The sequence below is a fragment of the Ruditapes philippinarum genome, unplaced genomic scaffold (assembly GCF_026571515.1).
Source record: "Ruditapes philippinarum isolate M1 unplaced genomic scaffold, ASM2657151v2 ctg1886_1_1_1_1, whole genome shotgun sequence".
NCBI classification, from domain to species: Eukaryota; Metazoa; Mollusca; class Bivalvia; order Venerida; family Veneridae; genus Ruditapes; species Ruditapes philippinarum.
In genome coordinates this window covers 57840-80126 of record NW_026862694.1, presented here as the reverse complement: position 1 = coordinate 80126, position 22287 = coordinate 57840, and the positions used below count along the sequence as shown (strand labels likewise).

The following is a 22287-nucleotide window of genomic DNA, read 5'->3' as shown; positions in this document are numbered from 1 at the left end:
TTTAAACTTGGGGTGACCATATAATAACAGAAACATTTGTAGCGAAAAAAATATGAGGTCACCGGATCAGCATTGTGATAATCTTTTTAAAAGCGGTCTTCGATAGTGGCCCCTAAAAAAGGTTTTAAATCCCAAAAACCTTGAATTTTAATTATTTTCAATTTTCCCATTTTGGAGATAAACAATCCCACACAGAAAACTTCACCAAAGCATGTCCCCAACATTGAGCAAAAAGTTATTAGCCTGCCAATTCCCTTTGGAAAAAAGTGAAAAATTTGACAAAAAAATTTTCATTTTATAACATTGAAATGTTTAGGAAAAGAAATCACCCCCCAGATACTCAGGGCAAAACTTGGCTATCAGTTCATGTAAAGCTGGTAAAAGTGTCTCACTATCATGTCCAAATACTTCTAAAATCTTTGGTAGACTGAAATATATTGAATTTTTTTAAAAACTTTTATAAATTTTTAAAAAGAACTATATAAAATGTGATAAATCCCCGGGAAGACGCTTAAAAATGGGGAATGACTAGAAGGAAACCTTTAAAAGAAGAAAGAGAATGGTTGTGGGCAAAAAATGTTGTGGCTTGATTTCCTTTCAATGTGGTTCCCAAATTAAAATAAAGGTTTTTATTGATTATTTTGAAATTTAAACCGAAAGAGTTTTGTTCCCTTGAGCCTGACTTCCCTATTTTTCCCAACCATTTATAGTTGCATTAAATTATAAACGTTACTTTTTAAGTTATGCACCAGACAAGGAAAAGGAACAAAGGGCAATAACTCTACAAATACTGAAGCTGGAGTTATGGTTATTGTACAATGCACTTCTTCTCATTGCGCTTGACCATTGTATGAAGTTGTATTGAATTCCAACTACTAATTTTTAAGTTATGCACTGGACAAAAAAAAGTAACAAAGGGCAATAACTGTAATTAGTGCAATTAGAGTTATGGTTCTTGTGCACTGCGCTTTATCTCACTGCCCTTGTCCATTGTATGAAGTTTCATTGAATTCCAACCATTAATTTCAAGATATGCACTGGAAAATAAAAAGTAACAAAGGGCAAAAACTCTTAAATGAGACAAGAAAGAGTTATGGTTTCTGTGAACTGTGCTTCCTCTCAATATACTTGACCATTGAATGAAATTGTATTGAATTCCCAGTAGTAGTTTCCAAGTTATGCTCTGGACAAAAAAAGCAATGGAAAAGTAACAAAGGGCAATAACCCTATAATTACTCTGGACAGAGTTATGGTTCTTGTGCACTGCACTTCCTCTTATTGTGCTTGACCATTTGATGACGTTGTTTTGAATTTCGACCAGTACTTTTCAAGTTATGCTCCGGACAAGGAAAAGGATCAAAGGGCAATAACTTTGTAATTTGTCAAAATAGAGGTATGGTTCTTGTGCACTGCACTTCCTCTCAATGTGCTTGACCATTGTTATGAAGTTATACTGAATTCCAACCATAAGTCTTCAAGTTATGGTCCGGACAAAAGAAAACAATAGACAAGAAACATGGCAATGCCATGAAACCAGGTTTTCAATTATCACCATTGTAGATAAATATGTTGTATTTGAAATACAAATACAAGCAACAAACAATGTAACTATGTGCAATGTAAAACATGAATAATGTAGGAGGAATTGCCACTGAAGAAGTGTTCACTATAATATTATGTATAAGGAAAAAAACAAAGGCCCATAATTAGGTCAAAAACTATCCAATCACAAAACCCCGACAATATGTGCCAGGGTGCTTGATGACAAAGCTTCTGTGAAAGTTTGAACAAAATCCGTTGAGAAATGTAGGACGAGTTCAGCACAGAAGGATTTGTTCACTATAATTATATTGATAATTCTGTATAATGAAAAACAAGTTACAAAGTAGACATGAAATAATATATCATATCTTTTTTAAATTACCTCCAAAGATGATATGACTTTGACTGCCAAATCAAGTTAAAATCATGTAAACAGGATTTTCAATGTTAATGTCACTGTGACCTTGACCTTGGAGCCAGCCATGCGGAACATGCTTTCTGCACGTCATCTTGAGATGTGGTAAACATTTGTCTGAAGTTTCATCAAAATTCTTCAAAGGGTTGAAGAGTTACAGAGCGGACAGGATTTTCAATGTTAATGTCACTGTGACCTTGACCTTGGAGCCAGCCATGCGGAACATGCATTCTGCACGTCATCTTGATGTGGTAAACATTTGTCTGAAGTTTCATCAAAATTCTTCAAAGGGTTGAAGAGTTACAGAGCGGACACAATTTCGTTTGACGCCCGAAGTTAAAATCATGTAAACAGGATTTTCAATGTTAATGTCACTGTGACCTTGACCTTGGAGCCAGCCATGCGGAACATGCGTTCTGCACGTCATCTTGATGTGGTAAACATTTGTCTGAAGTTTCATCAAAATTCTTCAAAGGGTTGAAGAGTTACAGAGCGGACAGGATTTTCAATGTTAATGTCACTGTGACCTTGACCTTGGAGCCAGCCATGCGGAACATGCGTTCTGCACGTCATCTTGATGTGGTAAACATTTGTCTGAAGTTTCATCAAAATTCTTCAAAGGGTTGAAGAGTTACAGAGCGCGACACAATTTTCGTTTGACGCCCGAAGTTAAAATCATGTAAACAGGATTTTCAATGTTAATGTCACTGTGACCTTGACCTTGGAGCCAGCCATGCGGAACATGCGTTCTGCACGTCATCTTGATGTGGTAAACATTTGTCTGAAGTTTCATCAAAATTCTTCGAAGGGTTGAAGAGTTACAGAGCGGACAGGATTTTCAATGTTAATGTCACTGTGACCTTGACCTTGGAGCCAGCCATGCGGAACATGCGTTCTGCACGTCATCTTGATGTGGTAAACATTTGTCTGAAGTTTCATCAAAATTCTTCAAAGGGTTAAAGAGTTACAGAGCGGACACAATTTCGTTTGACGCCCGCCCGCCCATCCGCCCGCCATACCCCAATCTAATAACCAGGATTTTCAAAATTGAAAACCTGGTTAAAAAGTAACAAAGGGCAATAACTCTGTAATTACTTTAGATAAAGTTATGGTTCTTGTGCACTGCACTTCCCCTTATTGTGCTTGACCAATGTATGAAGTTGTTTTGAATTCCAATGTGTAGTTTTCAAGTTATGCTCTGGACAAGGAAAAGTAACAAAAAAGTAACAAAGGGCAATAACTCTGTAATTAGTGAAGATGGATTTAAGTTAAGAAAAAGACCTTCTTGGTAACTTGCCTTCTATAAATGCCTTCTAATTCTAATGTTGAACAAATATTAGTTAAAAGTTACTGTGCTTACTATATACAACACTACCTCGGACAAATAAGTCAGAAAATCAATTCCTTGACCGTTTTTTTATGTAAGAATTTCAAATTTTATCTTTTTATGCTTTAGGACCTCATTGGAGTTCCATTAAAGCACAATGTATCTGCCTGTAAGCAGTGGTTTCACATAAATGGGAAAAACAAAAAAAAAATTATGTTTTACCTTTCTAGTCTATACAGAGACAGAAATTGTTGTTTAGTGGCTGTACCATTCCTCACTGATTTTACATTATACCTGAAATATAACCAATGCAGAATGCATATATACCAAACTTGGATAAAAGTGTGAAAATAACACATTAAAATGTGATAGTTCAATTGTTTTCATTGTCTACTAACAGAATTTTTAAATAACTCTATTGTGAAAAACCACTTTTAAATGCATATTTACAAAATAATCACAGAAGATTTTAACACAATATGCAACCTGTCTTAACAAGCATTTTATTATACTTATTTATCACACACCCGTGCCGATTTTGCGACTCCGTAAATATGGTATTGCACGGCTGTGCATATATTTTGACGTAATATATAGAGGATATTTGTTTGTTTGTGTGTAAGATGAAATTTTATTTCATCGAGTGTGCTTTAAAAACAGTATTCTCACGAGTGGCGTAGCCACGAGTGAGAATACTGTTTTTAAAGTTCACGAGATGAAATAAAATCACATCTTACACAACAAACAGACAAATTTTCTTTTTATTTTATGCTTTAAAACAAGTTAAAACGAAATTTCCATAATTTTAACATTAATAATAAAATCTGTTTCCCCCATTGAGAGCCCCATTCAGAGGGAATTTCTCATTAAAAACAAGAAGTCTTGAGCTGAGAAATAAGTCCGCCAATCAAGGTTAAATGACTGTGATATTTATTCATTTTATTAAAAATTATGAATGATCGCTTGTTTTAATAATAAAAACAAACAATTCTTGTAGGAGAAAAAAGTCCAACATCCATCATATTTCTGTTACTTACTGCGAATTTATATTAGACCTGGCTTTGTAAATGTAAGCGGCAGCCATTTTTTAAAGTTGTGTATTTCATGGGAGGAAAATAATTGTGTAAGATTCAGAAGGATATAATTTGGATTTGTTAGTCAAACACCTTTTTAAAAGAAAGAAAACTTATTTGAGGATTGTAACAGACAAAAAATAAGTGTTGACAGAAGTGAAAACATTCAGAAAAGGAAGCTAGGAAAATGGAAAACTTGAAGCTTGCTAAGGCATTGTAAGGAACGCTGGGACTGGGTTGTTTTACTTATTTTACGAGTGATGGCTGTCAATGCTTTTCAATTTTTCATAAAGCATACGGCAGTTATTGCTCGTAGGATACTTTAATATGCCCAAATGTCATCAAGAGCAGTTTCGCATGGGGAAGGAATGTATTTTTCAGACTGTAAAAACGAAACAAAAAAATTTAGAGACGAACTTTTGTGATTGGAATTTGAAGGAATAGAAGTAAGTTTTCTCTCTTTATTACTTTTGACATTTAAGTTATTTATCTATTTCAGCTTTGCTATTTTTTTTAACAGCCTGATATTGTCAGAATTGTCAGTAAAAATAAAATTGAGGTACCACATGGGGAAAATCTTAAAAAAGTAGTTTTGTCATTGAAAAAAGTGAAATTATATTTTGATAATTTTCACTGTGAAATTATCAAATATAATTTTCACGGATAAATCAGTAATCCACTGAAAAGCATAAAATAAATATTTCTTGACTGCTTGAGACATTCCAGATATATTAAATTATAATTATATAACCTGCTGAATTTGCCCTGCAATGCGTTCAAAGGAATTCAATGTCAAATAACAAACAAGGGCCACAACAGAGTGGGGGCTACACTCAACTTTTTATTTCCAAAGATAAGAACACTTTAGGAAAGGAGTTTCACCCCCCCCCCCCCCACAACAGTTTTGTGTACAAAATCACAACAAACATCAAAATTTCATATTTGATCATATTTGACCCTAACAGTTAAGGTCATTTAAAGATCAAAGCCATACTTTTTTAAACACGTCCATGTTCATTTGAGTTGCTTTTTCAAAATATGAATCATAATATCTCTACATTAATAACAAAGTTGTGACAATAGAGCATATTTCAACAACTTGACCATGACAGTCAAGGTCATTTTAAGGTCAATCATAATAACAAAGTTGTAGCAATTAGAGCAAATTTAACAACTTGACCATGACAGTCACGGTCATTTAAAGGTCATTTTGACAGCATGGCATTGGCAACATCAATGACATGACTGTAGCAATAGCCTTTTCTTCTTGGAAAAAGTGGAGCTAAAAATGAGCCATCAAAAGAAAGAAGCCTCATCAGTCTATAATAGCGGAAATGGATGAACAGTTTTGGTTCTAGCAGATTAACGGTGAAGATCAATGTGCCTCATCACATGTTGATCAAGAAAAAATTCAAACATCCACCTATCAGTATAGAGTATTGAAGAATTACCTTTCAAGTTCTTGGAAGAGATCAGGAAACTTATCACTGCACACTACTCTTTTTTCTATATCCATCCTTTTCTTTCTCAACTGAAACAAAAATATATCATATTCATAATGTTATCTTTTCAAAGATAAATGCACTGAATTTATTTGTACAACATGTGCATAACTTGAACATAATTATGTCATCAAATTTGCTCAGGATTATATGGTGTTTGCTGGGTCTCAAAGGAACACAACTGAGGTTTTTTTGACATGACCAAACTTGAAATAATTTTTCGGGATAAATGTTCTATTTGATGAAGGTATGGACTAATATTGAACTTGTGTGCAAAATTTCAGATCATTCGCTCACTCCATTTTAAAAGAATAATTATTCAAATTGTGAAAGATGACCCAAAATAGATACACAAAACAGTTTTCAATTTATCTGAGATTATTTTGAATTATCCTTTGCATATCTTTCTGTTTTATATGCCCTTCTGTTTTAATTGATCTATGTATGAAATTCAAATTTTATGTTTTTAGGCTTTTGCACCTCAGTGGAGTACCTTTAAGCTACTGCAATACTGTCAAGGTCACATAGCAACTTTCTAGGTTTACCTCATGAGAGCTCCTCAGTAACACTATTTTATTCCAGTTACAAGCAGACATCTGAGTAGAACCATAAATAGCTTCCTCACATGTATCTAGTAGGATTCAACCAAACCATGGCGAGGGACAAATGATTTGAAATCAGCCACCATAACCACTTAGCCACTAAGACTGCACATGTTTATATCAAATTTGACCAGTGTATAAGTAATTGTCTACCTACCATTGGAGTTAGTATATCTTCATCCCAGAATAATTCAGAGATTTCAGCAGATACAATGTAAGCTTGTCTGTCCAGGTTGATTAAATGTAGAACACATGATTCATCTACCTGAATCCTGTAACAGAAATAAGTTGGATTATTTTTGTTTTGTTGGGCCCCAACACAACATAATTATGTCATAGGGCGACTTTTCCAGCTTTCCTGGTGCAGTAAGACCTTAAGTGCTTATCCATGCTTTTTTTCAAACACAAACAGGCACCTGAGTAGAACCACTGACATACCGTAAGCTAGCTGGATTGCTTCCCCACAATGAAAGAATCCAAAGTCCTTGTCAAGATTCGAATCAACAGCGGTGAGGGGCAAGTGATTTGAAGCCTATTGGACATGGATGCCACATAAGTAACTAGTCATACATAATAAGTCATATATAATAAAGTAGTCAAGTTTTAGGAAAAAATCACCTGCTTCTCACTGTTGACAGTTATAACAGATTAAATTCTGACACTAATACTTTCACAACGTTAAAAGTTTTTTCCTGACGACAACAACAATGAGGCATTTGTCATAACAGTTTGGAAACAGACAAGCTTATAAAATTAATAAAAGATGCCATGAGGAACAGTGTATGACAGCACATTGAAGTGTACTCTGCCAAAGAAAAAACAAATATGAGCCGCGTCACGATAAAACCAACATAATGGGTTTGCGACCAGCATGGATCCAGACCAGCCGGTGCATCCGCACAGTCTGATCAGGATCAATGCTGTTCGCTATCAGTTTCTCTACTTGTTATAGGGTTTGTAAGCGAACAGCATGGATCCTGATCCGACTGCGCAGGCTGGTCTGGATCCATGCTGGTCGCAAACCCACTATGTTGAGTTTGTCGTGACCGTCTCATATATTTTTTGTTCCCATCTTCTCCACTGCCATTCTAGCACTCAAAGCTCTTATTAAATTTTTTGCAACTATTCATAAATATGCAGACATAATCATTACAGAAATTCTTATTATTTTTCTATCAGCTTACCATTTCACGTAACATTGTTTGTTCTGTGTGGAGTCCTGGGATTCGCACCTGGATATGTTATGTGCCACTCTAGGTAGACGCGGTGCCTCAGTCGTACTCCATCCAAACACATGTCCATAATCAGGCTCCTGAAAAAAAACAAAAAATTATCATCTAATGAAATTCAGTTTTGCATTTAAATATAACGATGCTAAATATCTTAAATTGACTTGTCTAGCTTTCACTTAAAATATGACAATTTTTCTTTTTTTAGGGGAATATTTCAAATAATTACCGACTGAATAGAAACAGTGTACATAGTCAATTAGAGCACAGAAGTACCGGCTGATCTTAGTCTGCACTGGTTGCTGGGTAGAATCAGTATCTGCCAGTGGGGTAAGGGTTAAAGACTTTCCAATTTGACCATTCATATATTGCTTATATTGGCATGATCTCTTTTAAATCTTTTTTATTCAGTCATGAACAAAGTTCAAATTTTACATGCAAATTGGCAAAACTTTGCCTTTGTCACTACATACAAAACCTAAACAAAATATAGAACTTGAAATATACAAAGTACATATATGTTTATTCTCAGATGATTAAATGTAACAAAACTTCTTGAATGTAGGATAAGATGCATTTTGAATGTTAAGTACATGTATAATGCCTTATATTACAGTTAAATATATGCACCTGGCAAGAGTAATATTGATATCAAGCCTGTATCAAATAGCATACACAAAACAATCAAACTAATGAGATTTAACAATAATACCATATAATTATAACAAGGCATTCTCTTCTATTATGTCCAAATCAACGAGCAAAACAGCATGCCAGAATAAAGAAGAACTATCAGTAAGTTGAAATCTTTATGATATTTAATTACAGGTGTATATTCCTACTGTTAATTGTTCCAATTAAAGGTGGATCATGACCCACCCCCTTTATATCTATATCAAATCATTAGTACACAATTATCAACTGTTTAACAAGTGTTTTATTTTTATATCTGTTGTGTGTGCTGTTCACATGCACAAGGTTTATGTACTTTTGTTTGAGAAAATCGCCAGATAAAATATGGGATAGAAGTACAATATTATGTAAGTATTGTTCTCTTTCAATTTAATATTCAATTTCATTAAAGCTTCTTCAAAAACTTTTAAATCTGCATTCCTCCAAATGAGCCAAATGTACTAGAAAAGTAAAGATTCAAGTAATAATTTACATGCTGTGTGTGATTAATGACTGATTTTGCAGTATTTATCACCATATTTTTACTGCTTGACTGAAATGCTGTACATGAATGGTTGTTTTTTTAACCCTTACCACATCAAATATCTTAAATGGACTTGTCCATCTTTCAATCTGGACAAAACCATTTATCATTTTAAGGAAGTTGCAGCATGGATGTGCCCCAACTTATCTTGGTTGGTACTGGTGGTATGGGCAGAACCTGTTGCTATCTGCAATCTAAGGGGTAAACTAATGACCTATGATTTAAATTATTCTGAAAAATTTGCCTTATAATTTGTGCCATTTTTTCATTATTTTATTTATTATATCTCATATGGGTTAAGCAATATACTGTAATATACTGTTTGAAAGTCAATAACTTAATGTTCCAAACTGTTATCACTACATGGGTATAAATAAATTATTGCATTCTTTCCCGTCAAACAGTAATTAACACAAAAATCTCAATTTCTATTGACAGTCAAATCAACCTACCTGTAATTATATAATTAAAACCTATTTTCAAATCATCTCAAACAATCGCTCTTTCTCACATTTGGATATATTTGTACAAGTTAAAAAAATTTCTGGTTTTATTTTCACTTTATTTCTTCATACTAGAATAATGTTACATACTCAACTTTTATATAGGAAGATTTTGAACAATGGAGAAAACACGCTCAATCTCAGGTCAGGATTTTTTGCTATTGTATTTATATTATATTACAATATATATAATTAACATTTTTTTTGTTATCTTATAATAAATATATCTAGAAGTATCAATTTTTTATTCAACTTAGTTTATACTAATTCATTTTAGTTTGATTGTGTTGGAAGCTATAAGCTTATTGAAACACCCTTAAAACTGACCCTGGAACCAACCAGTACTAAGAATTAATGAGTGTAAAGTTTCTAGATAACATAAAAAATGGCTTGCCCCCCGATAGGATTTGAACCCATGTGGCCAACGATCCTTAGATTACTAGTCCCATGCGATGACCACACTGCCATGCCGCCACTCAACTTATTTATGCTATTTCTAAGTTAAAGTGATTTAAATTAATTAGTTTCTAAGGAGTAGTCCTGACATGTTTGTGATGCACAGACTGACGGACAGACAAACAGATGAAAGAGAAGTGATCCCAATATGTCGCTGCTACTCAGAAGCAGGTAACACAAAAATCATTTAACACTTAAGCTGATAAATTTGTGTCTTGGATTGTCCTGTTTTTAAAAATAATTTTAAAAGAGACCATATAAAATAAGTTTTTCACTATCAAAAATTTTAATACAAAATTGGACCTGCAAACACAATATAGAGCCTGGTCAGATTGCAAAAATGACTGCAGGCTGGCCTGGCTTATAATTCGAGTGGCAAAGGCTAAACAATAGGTTATGGCATGATAATGACAATCCATTTATTAAACATATCTTTTTTTTAAAATTACCAAATATTGATAACCAGTTCAGTTTGTTTAAAAAACAGAATATAATATTTACAATATAAGATATTTCAGGTACATACATGTATTTGTATTTTACTCTTAAAAAAAAAAGAAAAGATACCCACTTTAGTTAAAAAGTATGATTTTTTTTTTCTTTCCCCACACAGCTTATTGCTATACTTGTAATTTAATGTAAGTAATAAAAATATTTACTCACAACGATTAAAAATTATTTACTTAAATGGCCAATAACCATTCAATATTTTCGTTACTCTTTTCCTCTACGAAAATGGTCAACTTTTTTCTATAAACGCTCTATATAAATGCTCGCAACTTTTTAAAAAGAAAGTCTAACACTTAAATACAAGACAGAATCAAATAAAAACGACTGTAAAAGATTTTACAAAAATGTGTGAATGGATGGAAAATTGTGTGTGATAAACTTTGCGGTGGGTAAATAAAACTATTTTTACAGTATTTGATGATCATACTAAGATTAGTGTCGATAATAAATATTTTCAATGCAGTTTAATTTTATCCTGTAAAAACGAGAATATCTGGTTAGCTTGTAAGCCTGTAATGCTACAATAACTTTACATGAATACGAGAACATTATAGTTTTTAAGGTAAGAAATTATCTTTATTATTTAATTGCATATTCTATCTAAATGAATAAATTATATAATAATGTTTTAATAATATATATTCTTTTTTTTGTCTAACAGAATCTCATCTCTTTATCAAAAATGTAAACTTTAACTGTAAATGATATTAAGGATAACTAATTTAAAATGATCCATAAATATAATTCAGGCTTTCTTACAGTAATTGATATTTAAAGGGACTCCACTAATGTATTTTTACATGACGGAACTGGAAATTATATTGAAATTAGGCTCCATTTGATGTAGGTCTGGATAAGTAACTTCTATGAAAAATTTCAACCAATAGCTCACTCTGTTTTTTTCAGAATAATTTTTCTAATTGTGAAAAATGCCCCGAAATTTATAATCATTGCAATCAGCTAAAAATAGCACAAGAATTTGATTTTTTATCTTTTTCTGAATATTTTAGGAGTACAGCAATATGATTTTATACGAAGACAAAAAAAGGAAAATTTAAACTTGTGCCAATAGTTCTCTTAAACTTTTAAAGAACATCATAAATGAAAATATTGATGAAATAAACAACAGCACACATGCTATGTTAATGCTCGTCTGCTATGGGCAAAGATATCAATAAACAATTTTCATAAATACTTTACAAGAGCGATCAGTAATCACATGTGTCGCCTCATGATGGCCAATTTCATGTTGGGACAAATTTTGTGACAGACAGACGGACAGTGCACAACTAGACTAACCACTTTGTACTGATCATTCCTGTAAAATTTTGGATAAAATTGCACCAGTAGTTTATGAGGAGTAGTCCGGACAAGCTTTTGCGTATCTGGCAACACACAGAAAAAAACACCTTCTTATCAAAGGGCCATAACTCAGCCAAAAATCATTCAACCGGAAAACCCCTGCAATATGCGCAAGGACTTGAGCTACAGATCAATCCTGTAAAGTTTCATTGAAATTGCATAAGTGGTATAAGAGAAGTAGTCTGGACAAACTTTAAAAATAAGAATTATTAAAGGGCCATAACTCAAACAAAAATCATTGAACCGGAAAATGCTGACAATTTGCACAACTAGACTTGGAACTGATCATTCCTGTAAAGTTTGGATGAAATTGCACCAGTAGTTTATGAGGGGTAGTCCGGACAAGTTTTGTGACGGACGGACGGACGGACAGACGGACGGACAGACAGACAGACGGACAGACAGACGACGGAGAAGTGATCCCTATATGTCGCCACTACTCCGTAGAGGCGACACAAAAAAGGGAAATTATTCCTAAAAATATTGCTGTCAGGATAATGTCCCTTGTCTTTACAACCAAGTTTGTCATGTTGATATCTTTCATAGTTTTGATATTCTACTAAATAAGCAATTTTGACAAAAGTTCTTTAATATTAAAGGAACATAACTCCAAAAATATTGTTTTCTGAATAATGCCACATGTGTTACAACTGGACCTTCTCATATGATAGAAGTTTTGTGTTGATATCTTTTAAAATATTTGAATAATGTGCTATATGATGATGATCATATTTTCTCTATATCTTTATTTGAAATAGACGAGAAAAAGTTGAGGGTGACCATTTGTTATCTGCCCTTAAATGTGAGTTTTCTGCTCTTTTAGCAGGGTGAGGCAACAGATGTGCCAAAAAAAGCTTCCAATTTGAACAAGGGCAAGGGGGATATTGTAGTCTACAGGCTGCAAATTCAACAATTTTAACAGCATTTCAACCTATGTCATATTGATAGCGATCACCAGTCTGTTAGTAATGAAAACCCTGCTTTTTAAGAAACACATTTAAATGTACATGTTCAGATAACAATGATCCCTACTAACAAAATGTATACATTGAATAAAGCCCTTAATATATCAGTGGACAAAACAAACATTCTGTTAAATGTAGATGTTTGTAAGTTTTACAAAATGACTGTTGAGTGGTGTTTGAAAGGATTATGTACAAGATAGGTATGTTAGAACTAGGATCACCCTTATCTTCTCTAACACTTTACTTACTGTCAGACATTTATATATATATATACCCCTTGATGTATGCACAGCAAAATATAGTGTACTGAAAATTAAATACGTCATAGTCATCTAAAATTCCTTTTTTTTCAAATTTTACTATAGTTTTAAAGTGACGTTATGCTCAGTTTTCCATTGTCAAGTTAAGCTGAATTGACTATGTATTGCAAAAACTTGACTGTTATAATGGTGATTGACCAACAGTAACTGTTGATATTTGAAAATATTTAGGATAAAATGTAAATCTGCCTATACAGGCTTTCTACTGCCTCTACCAAAAAAACTAGGGAAAAAGTAGGGCATTTTTTTACCAAAAAGTAGGGCAAAGTAGGGATTTCTGATGTTAAAAAGTAGGGATAAAGTAGGAATTTCTCACTGTTTTATTTAAGAATTAGCAAAACATACCATCACCAAGACCACATCAGGCTGTGTGTAACTTCAGTTCAGTCCATGCTTGAAAGACAGGCAACTCATAGCCAAAATGTTGCTTAATGTTTTGCCAAGGCACCATGAGCAGAGCTGCATCAGTACTAAGGGTGTAGTACTTAAGTACCAGTACCAGTACTTGCCAAGATTTGCAGTACCAGTACTTGATTTTAGCTTGGTACTGCAGTGCCAGTACTTTTGGGGGGGGGGGGGGGGAGTAATTAAGTACCAGTAGACTACTAATACTTTTATATATTCATCAAAGTTTGAATAAAGACACAGTGTCATTCTAAATAATTGCAAACATTATTCAACAAAGAAATAAAATCATTTACTTTAAAGTTGACATTACATTTTTACAACTTAAATGAACGAACATACTTTTCAATTTATACCAAATTAAATAACAACTTTTTATGGTGCTAACAATATCACTTGAAATAGGATTGTTTAGAATAGAAGTAATTAATTAGTGTTTATTTTGCTCTTTTTTTTACTAGTAAATACAAAGTAATAAGATTGCAATAAGGATTTTTATCAGTAAAGAGTTATTGACTCTGTTTATCTCAATTTTAATTTTACTTTAAGTCTTTGGTGCTTTTTTGTGATAAATACTAAGTTAACATTTGAAGGAATATTGCAGCAAATTATTTATAGATTTGATAACTTACTTTTTCACAAAAATAAAATAATACATGGAATTTACAGCTTTACTTTATGACAGGCTTTCTACTGCCTCTACCAAAAAAACTAGGGAAAAAGTAGGGCATTTTTTTACCAAAAAGTAGGGCAAAGTAGGGATTTCTGATGTTAAAAAGTAGGGATAAAGTAGGAATTTCTCACTGTTTTATTTAAGAATTAGCAAAACATACCATCACCAAGACCACATCAGGCTGTGTGTAACTTCAGTTCAGTCCATGCTTGAAAGACAGGCAACTCATAGCCAAAATGTTGCTTAATGTTTTGCCAAGGCACCATGAGCAGAGCTGCATCAGTACTAAGGGTGTAGTACTTAAGTACCAGTACCAGTACTTTGCCAAGATTTGCAGTACCAGTACTTGATTTTAGCTTGGTACTGCAGTGCCAGTACTTTTGGGGGGGGGGGGGAGTAATTAAGTACCAGTAGACTACTAATACTTTTATATATTCATCAAAGTTTGAATAAAGACACAGTGTCATTCTAAATAATTGCAAACATTATTCAACAAAGAAATAAAATCATTTACTTTAAAGTTGACATTACATTTTTACAACTTAAATGAACGAACATACTTTTCAATTTATACCAAATTAAATAACAACTTTTTATGGTGCTAACAATATCACTTGAAATAGGATTGTTTAGAATAGAAGTAATTAATTAGTGTTTATTTTGCTCTTTTTTTTACTAGTAAATACAAAGTAATAAGATTGCAATAAGGATTTTTATCAGTAAAGAGTTATTGACTCTGTTTATCTCAATTTTAATTTTACTTTAAGTCTTTGGTGCTTTTTTGTGATAAATACTAAGTTAACATTTGAAGGAATATTGCAGCAAATTATTTATAGATTTGATAACTTACTTTTTCACAAAAATAAAATAATACATGGAATTTACAGCTTTACTTTATGAGTAAAAATAATGACATTTTTATCAAAACCAAAAATACTGCCTTGTAATGCAGTAGCAGTACCACCTTTTTAAGACAGCAATGCAGTACCAGTACCTGTGTAGTAGCAAAATTTTGTAAGAGTAATTCAGTACCAGTTCTTGCAAAATCGCTGCAGTACATACTGCAGTACCAGTACCAGTAATGCAGCTCTGACCATGAGTCCTTCAAGGATGGACATCACAAGGAGACACACACACACACCTGAACTACTCATCAAATGCAACTGAAAATGCAACTGAAATACCACTTTAAATATCTTCTTTTTTTCATTTCATTTCAAAATGAAAAAGTAGGGATAATAGGGCTATTTCAGAAAAAAGTAGGGCAAAGTAGGGATCAAAAGAAAAAAGTAGGAAAAAGTAGGAAAAGTAGGAAAAGTAGGGACCAGTAGAAAGCCTGCCTATAATATAAAAATATAAGAAGTCTGCCTCAATTATTATATAAATTGAATGTTACATGTAAATTCCAACAAACATTTTACAGAAATTTCATTGGGCCATTTGAGTGATTTATCATTCACGCGAAATAAAATAGGCCTATACATTTAAAAGGAATGATGTTATTTTTACTTTCACTGGCATAATGTCACTTTAACCAATTATTTAACTTTGATTTCAGTGATAGTAGGAAAAGGCAAGGAAAATTCCAACAAGTGATAAATCTGGACAAATCTGCATTAGAATGTGAATGCATGCAAATATTGACAAAATGAATTTACAAATTAATAGAAATTGCAATATTAAGGAATGAGCCAATAGTTTTTTTCTTTCTCTAAATCTAGCACAGTAACTCATTTTACTTTCACAATTTTAATGTTTAAGTCCCATTTACACTTTTAACCCTAACAACCCTAAATATCTTAACTCTGGGTTCGTACAGACACCCTATGCCAAAATTCAAGGACTTTTTAAGCATGTTTTCCCACTTTTCAAGCACATTTGTTGCACATATATCAACACAATCTTCAACCTACGCAGAATAGTTAATTTGCCATTTTTGGTTGAATACACATTTTCTGGCCACAATTTTAAGGAGTTTATAGAAGAACAACAAAGGTGTATTAAGTACAGATTAGTTCAAAACAACTGCAATTTGTCCACCTACTGTTACATGAAGAAAACATTTCATTGATTTTGATACTAAATTGGATCCTTTTTTTATTTTGTTAACTGTTGATTTTAATCGACACTATGTCATTCAATCATTTTTAAACAAATTTTTAGCCAATTTAAGCTCTTTTTAAGCACTTTTCAAGAGTTACCAAATTCAATGACTTTTAAGCACTTTTTTACATTTTTAAGCACTTTTTAAGAGAGGGGCTCAAATTTAAGCACTTTTTAAGACTGTACGAACCCTGTAACTGGACTTGTCCATTTTACAATCCTGACTAAACCATTCATTATTATTAGAGGAAATTTCAAAATAAGTATTGACTGAATAGCGAACAGTGCAGACCATGATCAAACCATAAAGATGTAAGCTGATCTTGGTCTGCACTGGTCGCCAAGGTCATATGACAAAATTCCTGCACTAATTGCTGGACAAGGCCTTAGGTGCCTCTCCATACACATTGTTTCAAGCATCTGAATAAACCTGATATGGATAGCTTATCTTAAACATTATGGGAGTTCCAATCACAAACAACAATCCAAGTTGGAATTTGTAAAAATTACTTACGTAGTGAAGTATAAAGCGGTCAAATTTGGAATGATTATACAGTAGCATTGTGTCAGATTAAAGGTCCATTAAGGCACATCAAAATCAAATAAATGAGAAATTTAATATCACAAAAATTGTGTGTATCTTTAAAAGGTTATATGGTTTAATTCATCAGAAAATTTTTTTGTACATTGTTTGACTAAATAGACACTAGATACAATGGAACAGTTGTAGTATATGTTATTTTACAATGGAGACATTATTTGATGTGGGGGCCTATTTGCTCTCTCAGATGTCTTCATTTTCTAGCTGGAATGCCATTATAACTTTATTTAAGATATTTACATAGGATAATAAGTATAGGATTACAAAGCAATGTAATTTTTATCTGCCAGTAAGTTTCATTTCATTAATTTTGATTTCAAAATTACTTTAACTTGTAAATAATTCAATTACTGATGAAGTAAGATCACCTTTAGCTAACTGTTCAGGGCTTCCATTAAGTTTAAAAATTTGGAAGTAGGAGACTGCAAAATCTCTGATATGGGAAGTCATATTACAGAGGTAAAGAAGGAAAAGTACTACATTTTGGAAGTCACAAGCCCAAATCAAGGAGTAAATGATGCTCCAAACTTCCATAAACGGAAGCCCTGCTGTTATTGGTTCGAGCGCGGAGAGGATCGAGCCACGCCCGTAGCATCATAAATTCTTTAAGTGATAAAGCTATCTAGCATTAGCTAACCAACATCAGTGGTTCAACTAAGGTGCCCGTTTGTGCCTGAAATAATGTACAGAAAGGGCACCTGAGGTCTTCCTCTGCCCGTAAAGCTGGAAAGTCGCCATAATGACCTATATGGTGTTGGTGTAAAGTAAAACCAAATCAAATGCTAATCATTCTTTATTTCTGTGATCACTCATTATTCTGGTTACTGACTCTTTTACTTCATAAGCATTGAACCAAAATGTGCTAAAATATGTTAAACTGACTAGCTTTTCCTCCATTAAATTTGGAAGTGGTTACAGATAATATGAGGAATTTTGATGACAAAATGTGATTTTCACGCAGCCGGTAACGTTATTTTGAACAGACTCACTTAATATACAGGCTGGCCTGGCTTGAAACTGATGCCATGATTTGATGTACAAAGTTTCTTGTTATCACTGATGTAATCTATTTCAGATGATCGTAAAGATTCTGTAAAGTTTAACACTGCAAGAAATCTAAAATGATGGAGGAACAAGCCTGGGGCTCGGGAGACGGAAACTTGGAAATACGGGACTGGAAACTAGAGAAAAAGATCAGGAAAGGTTAGAGTACAATAATTATTGTTAAGTTATATCATCAGGGCTTTTTCCCTTCTATAGAAGGGGCCAGGATAGGGCTGCTTCCCCGAAAAAAAATTCTTTAAAATCATGCAGTTTTCCCAAAAAATTGAAGTTACATAAAGTTTTTTCTTCCCCTGTTGCAAATGTCCCCAAAATAAAGGGCTGGTCTGCTTCCCCAACCTGTGAAAAAAGCCTTGATTATATGGTTTACAGTTTAAAGTCATGTAGCTACGAAAAAGCACTGGCAACATTATACCTAACTTGACTGCATACTTATTTTTTTCTGACATTTGTACAAGTTTTTCGGATAACAAGGCAACCCTCAAATTTGCATGGTATTAATTTTCTTAGTAGATGCTTATTATTATCAATCTAATATAATAATCATAAACTTAAAATCCCTAAATTTGAGAAGGGGGGGGGGGGGGGCTTATTACAGAACAAAGCATATGTCAGGGTTCAGAACTATTCACTATTTAAGGGAGAAGATGTGTGAGCGACCTGATATCTCAATAGGTTGAGCCGCGGTATGGTATTCCGAGGGCCATGGGTTCGAGTCCTGGTCAGGCTGCACATTTTTCTCACCCTGTGACACAGATATGTAAACAGCTAGTTTTTAATCTTCACCTGATATAAGGACACAAGACACAAGGGAGATAAGCAAAACATTGATGATTGCAATACTTAAACTTATAGTCTCCCTTTGATATACTACACTTTGTAAATCATAATTTACATACATCTGAGTAAAGTGTATAATCTAAACATATCTTTAGCCCTTTGTTTGTTTTAAGAATACTGAAGCAACTTTGGATACAGATAAAACACTTGTAAAAACACTCATCATTATCTAAGTCATTTTGTCATGCCCTAGTAATATAATTCATTCCGTAATGCCTCATAATCAAAGACATTCTATAATAAACTAGAAATGTGTCATCATGCCACGGATGCCCCCGCATGCAGCCAAAATTTCAGATGTTATAATATTTAGTTCCAAATTTGTTTGCACAAATTATTTTTTTCATTTGCAGTTCAAAGCCCTTAAGGTGACAACGGAGTCAATTATCACTGAAAATACCTAAAATGAGATTTTTTGCTAAGTAGATTTATCAACCTTTTCTGAACACATTCGTGATTTAATTTTGGAAGCAGTTAGTCCAAAAAATGTGTTTTTAAACGATTTAACACGGTACCTATACTATTTGTATCTGCTATTCGCGTAACCTGTCGATTATCGATAACGCTCCGCCCCCTGTTGAGGCATCAATGAGGGAAATCGGTAGTTCCATATATCCGTGAATTACAGGTCCATGCTGGTCCATACTTCTCGTAATACATGTATCGTTCATCTACCGTACATCTTTTATGAATATCTCAACATTTAGCCTTTTTTATAAATTAAGAAATTGTCGGCCAATGTACGTAACATAATGTATGAAACATAAATAATTAAGCATAGCGGCAAATCGCACGACCACGGGGTTGATTAAAAATGTAGTTGCTAAAATATCCATAATGTGTGAAAATAATTTGTCTGTCCCGTTAATCTGATATATATTACATTGAGTTGATAGACTTTTGTACGGATTCAAGGGCTTACTTTACATTCAACCTCGTTTTCTAACAATGTCAAGTAAAACAACAACAGACGACATTTTTTATGTGAACGCTTATATGACTTGTGGTAAGGTGTCCCTGACAAATTTCTAAACCATTTTAGATTGTCTAAGGATGATTATTTCTCTATGAATAAAAAAAGATATTAAAATATATTCTCAGTGAAAATAAATTGTTCGCCAGTAAATCCGACACAGTACTAATAAATCTGGGACAAAGTATGAAATTTATTGTCTATCCCGGTAGAAACTGGATCTCTATGCCGTGCATAGATGATATTCATGATAATAGAAGTCAAGAAGGCCACATCATAATGATCGAGTAATACCTTTTATTTCTATTAAAATATGTGAAGCATTATCAATTTGGTGGAAAAAATATATACTATCCCGTTCTTATTTGTACATCTACCATGGACTTTAAAAGACTGTCAGAAGCTCAGTTTTTTGTTATTTTATTCTATATTTTAACGGAATTTCATACACGAATACACAGGCAGAGTGACACTGGTATAATACAATAATAATGCTGATGATAATAATAATAAACTTCAAATAGGAAACAATTAAATATCCCGCTAGCGGTGCGCAAATGCGTTCCATTTGCCCCCACTGAGTGCCTCAAATTTTACCGATAGTCACGTGACATGTGCGACGACAGTAAATCACGTTAAGAATTGAAGAAATTTCAGCTATAAACTGATATTAATCAGCAGCTTTTTTAATTGGTCGGATGTCACTGGGTCATAAAATGTTGTTAGAGTATGTTACCGCAACTTGTGACCCTCTCTGGTGCGATATTTGTGTATTATGCAATTATTTAGCGTGAAACGTAGGGGTCCGAGAGAGAACAGCCGATTTATGACACTTCGTTTGATGCGGGTCGGACTAACTTTGAATCGGCATAACTTTTTTAATAATCAAGCAATTAACATGCGGTTTAAAGCACATGAAAGGAAATTCATTTACGGAGGGAACCGTGTCAGGGATTTTTGTTTGCTCAATCAGCGACTTAATTATCTTTAATTACGTAATATGTATGGTGAAAAAAGTCGCATAAAATGTTTGACGTTACGTAATATTTTTTTGAGAAAAGATATAAAAAATTTGAGACACGGTTCCCTAGATAATATAAGTATGGTTATTTTCCAAAAGTTTGATGACAAAAAAATAAACAAGAACTGTCGGAGGACAGTATTGGCTCGACTATTCAAAATGTTGTCACAAGGGTGATTTATTGAGTATAATAATGCTAGTTACCTATGAATACATAAAATTTACTGAAAAGGTACACAGGCTTGTTATAAAGATGTTTTATCAAGTAAATCACTGCTTTATTATTATGAATGCATAAAAATGTCCCCAAAAAGGCACAAACTCTTCAGTAGTTATGGAGATAACAGCTTACAAGCAAAATTTTACTATGAATTTTTAAGTTGAAAAAGGGGAGAAAAATCAGCCTAAATGCAAGATAGAATTATGGATCTTGGTCAGTGACCTACAATTGTGATTCTAAATGCATATGTGAAGTTTTAAATAAATATCTTTAATAGTTATTGAGATATGTAATACTTGCATGTAAACATTAACCAATATACTAAGTAGAAAAGGGGAGATGAATCAGCCTAAATGCGAGTAGAGTTATGGAACTTGGTCAGTGACATACAATTATGACTCTCCAATTATGACCCTAAGCATGTGTGTAAAGTTTCAAGTAAATATCTTTGAAGAACTTTAACCTTTAACCAAAATTTCTAAGTTATAAAGGGGCATAATTCTGTAAATATTATAGGCAAAGTTATTCAACTTGTCAATATGATGAACATTGTTACTATAAATAAGTATTGTAAGTTTCAATTGAATATCTCAAGCAATAATTGAGATATTTGAATTTACAAAAACTTAAACCAAAATTTCTAAGTTAAAAAGGGGCATAATTCTGTCAATATTGTAGGCAGAGATATCCAACTTGTCAATCTGATGTATATTGTTACTATAATAAGTATTGTAAGTTTCAATTGAATATCTCAAGCAATAATTGAGATATTTGAATTAAAAAAAAATTTAACCAAAATTTCTAAGTTAAAAAGGGGCATAATTCTGTCAATATTGTAGGCAGAGTTATCAAACTTGTCAGTCTGATGTATATTGTTACTATAAATAAGTATTGTAAGTTTCAATTGAATATTTCAAGCAATAATTGAGATATTTGAATTTACAAAAAACTTTAACCAAAATTTCTAAGTTAAAAAGGGGCATAATTCTGTCAATATTGTAGGCAGAGTTATCCAACTTGTCAATCTGATGTATATTGTTACTATAAATAAGTATTGTAAGTTTCAATTGATTATCTCAAGCAATAATTGAGATATTTGAATTTACAAAAAACTTTAACCAACGCAGACGCCGACGCGGACGCCGACGCCGGGGCGACTAGAATAGCTCTCATATTCTTCGAATAGTCGAGCTAAAAATGACTTTGATATGACGATTTAAAATTTTAGGATTTTTATTCAAAATCAATCATTTACAAAGGCATTTTTTTCAAATATGTTATTTTTTATGATGATCAACGACATTTAATGCACAAAAATTAAATGAATAACAATTATTACTAAAATAACTTGGTTTAAATGACATTTA

General features: G+C 32.9%; 1 protein-coding gene across 1 annotated transcript in view; it reads right to left on the bottom strand.

Annotated features, from left to right (window-relative positions):
- Window positions 1-312: 312 nt before the first annotated feature.
- The window catches only part of LOC132719927 (tudor domain-containing protein 5-like), a 60833-nt gene continuing 38858 nt past the window's right edge, over window positions 313-22287 (bottom strand). Inside the window, exons 14-18 of the mRNA XM_060703885.1 lie at window positions 7646-7773; window positions 6619-6733; window positions 5809-5888; window positions 3507-3578; window positions 313-427 (exon numbers count right to left, since the gene is read on the bottom strand). Of these exons, the coding sequence (XP_060559868.1) occupies window positions 313-427; window positions 3507-3578; window positions 5809-5888; window positions 6619-6733; window positions 7646-7773 (510 nt within the window). The remainder of the gene's footprint in view (window positions 428-3506; window positions 3579-5808; window positions 5889-6618; window positions 6734-7645; window positions 7774-22287) is intronic.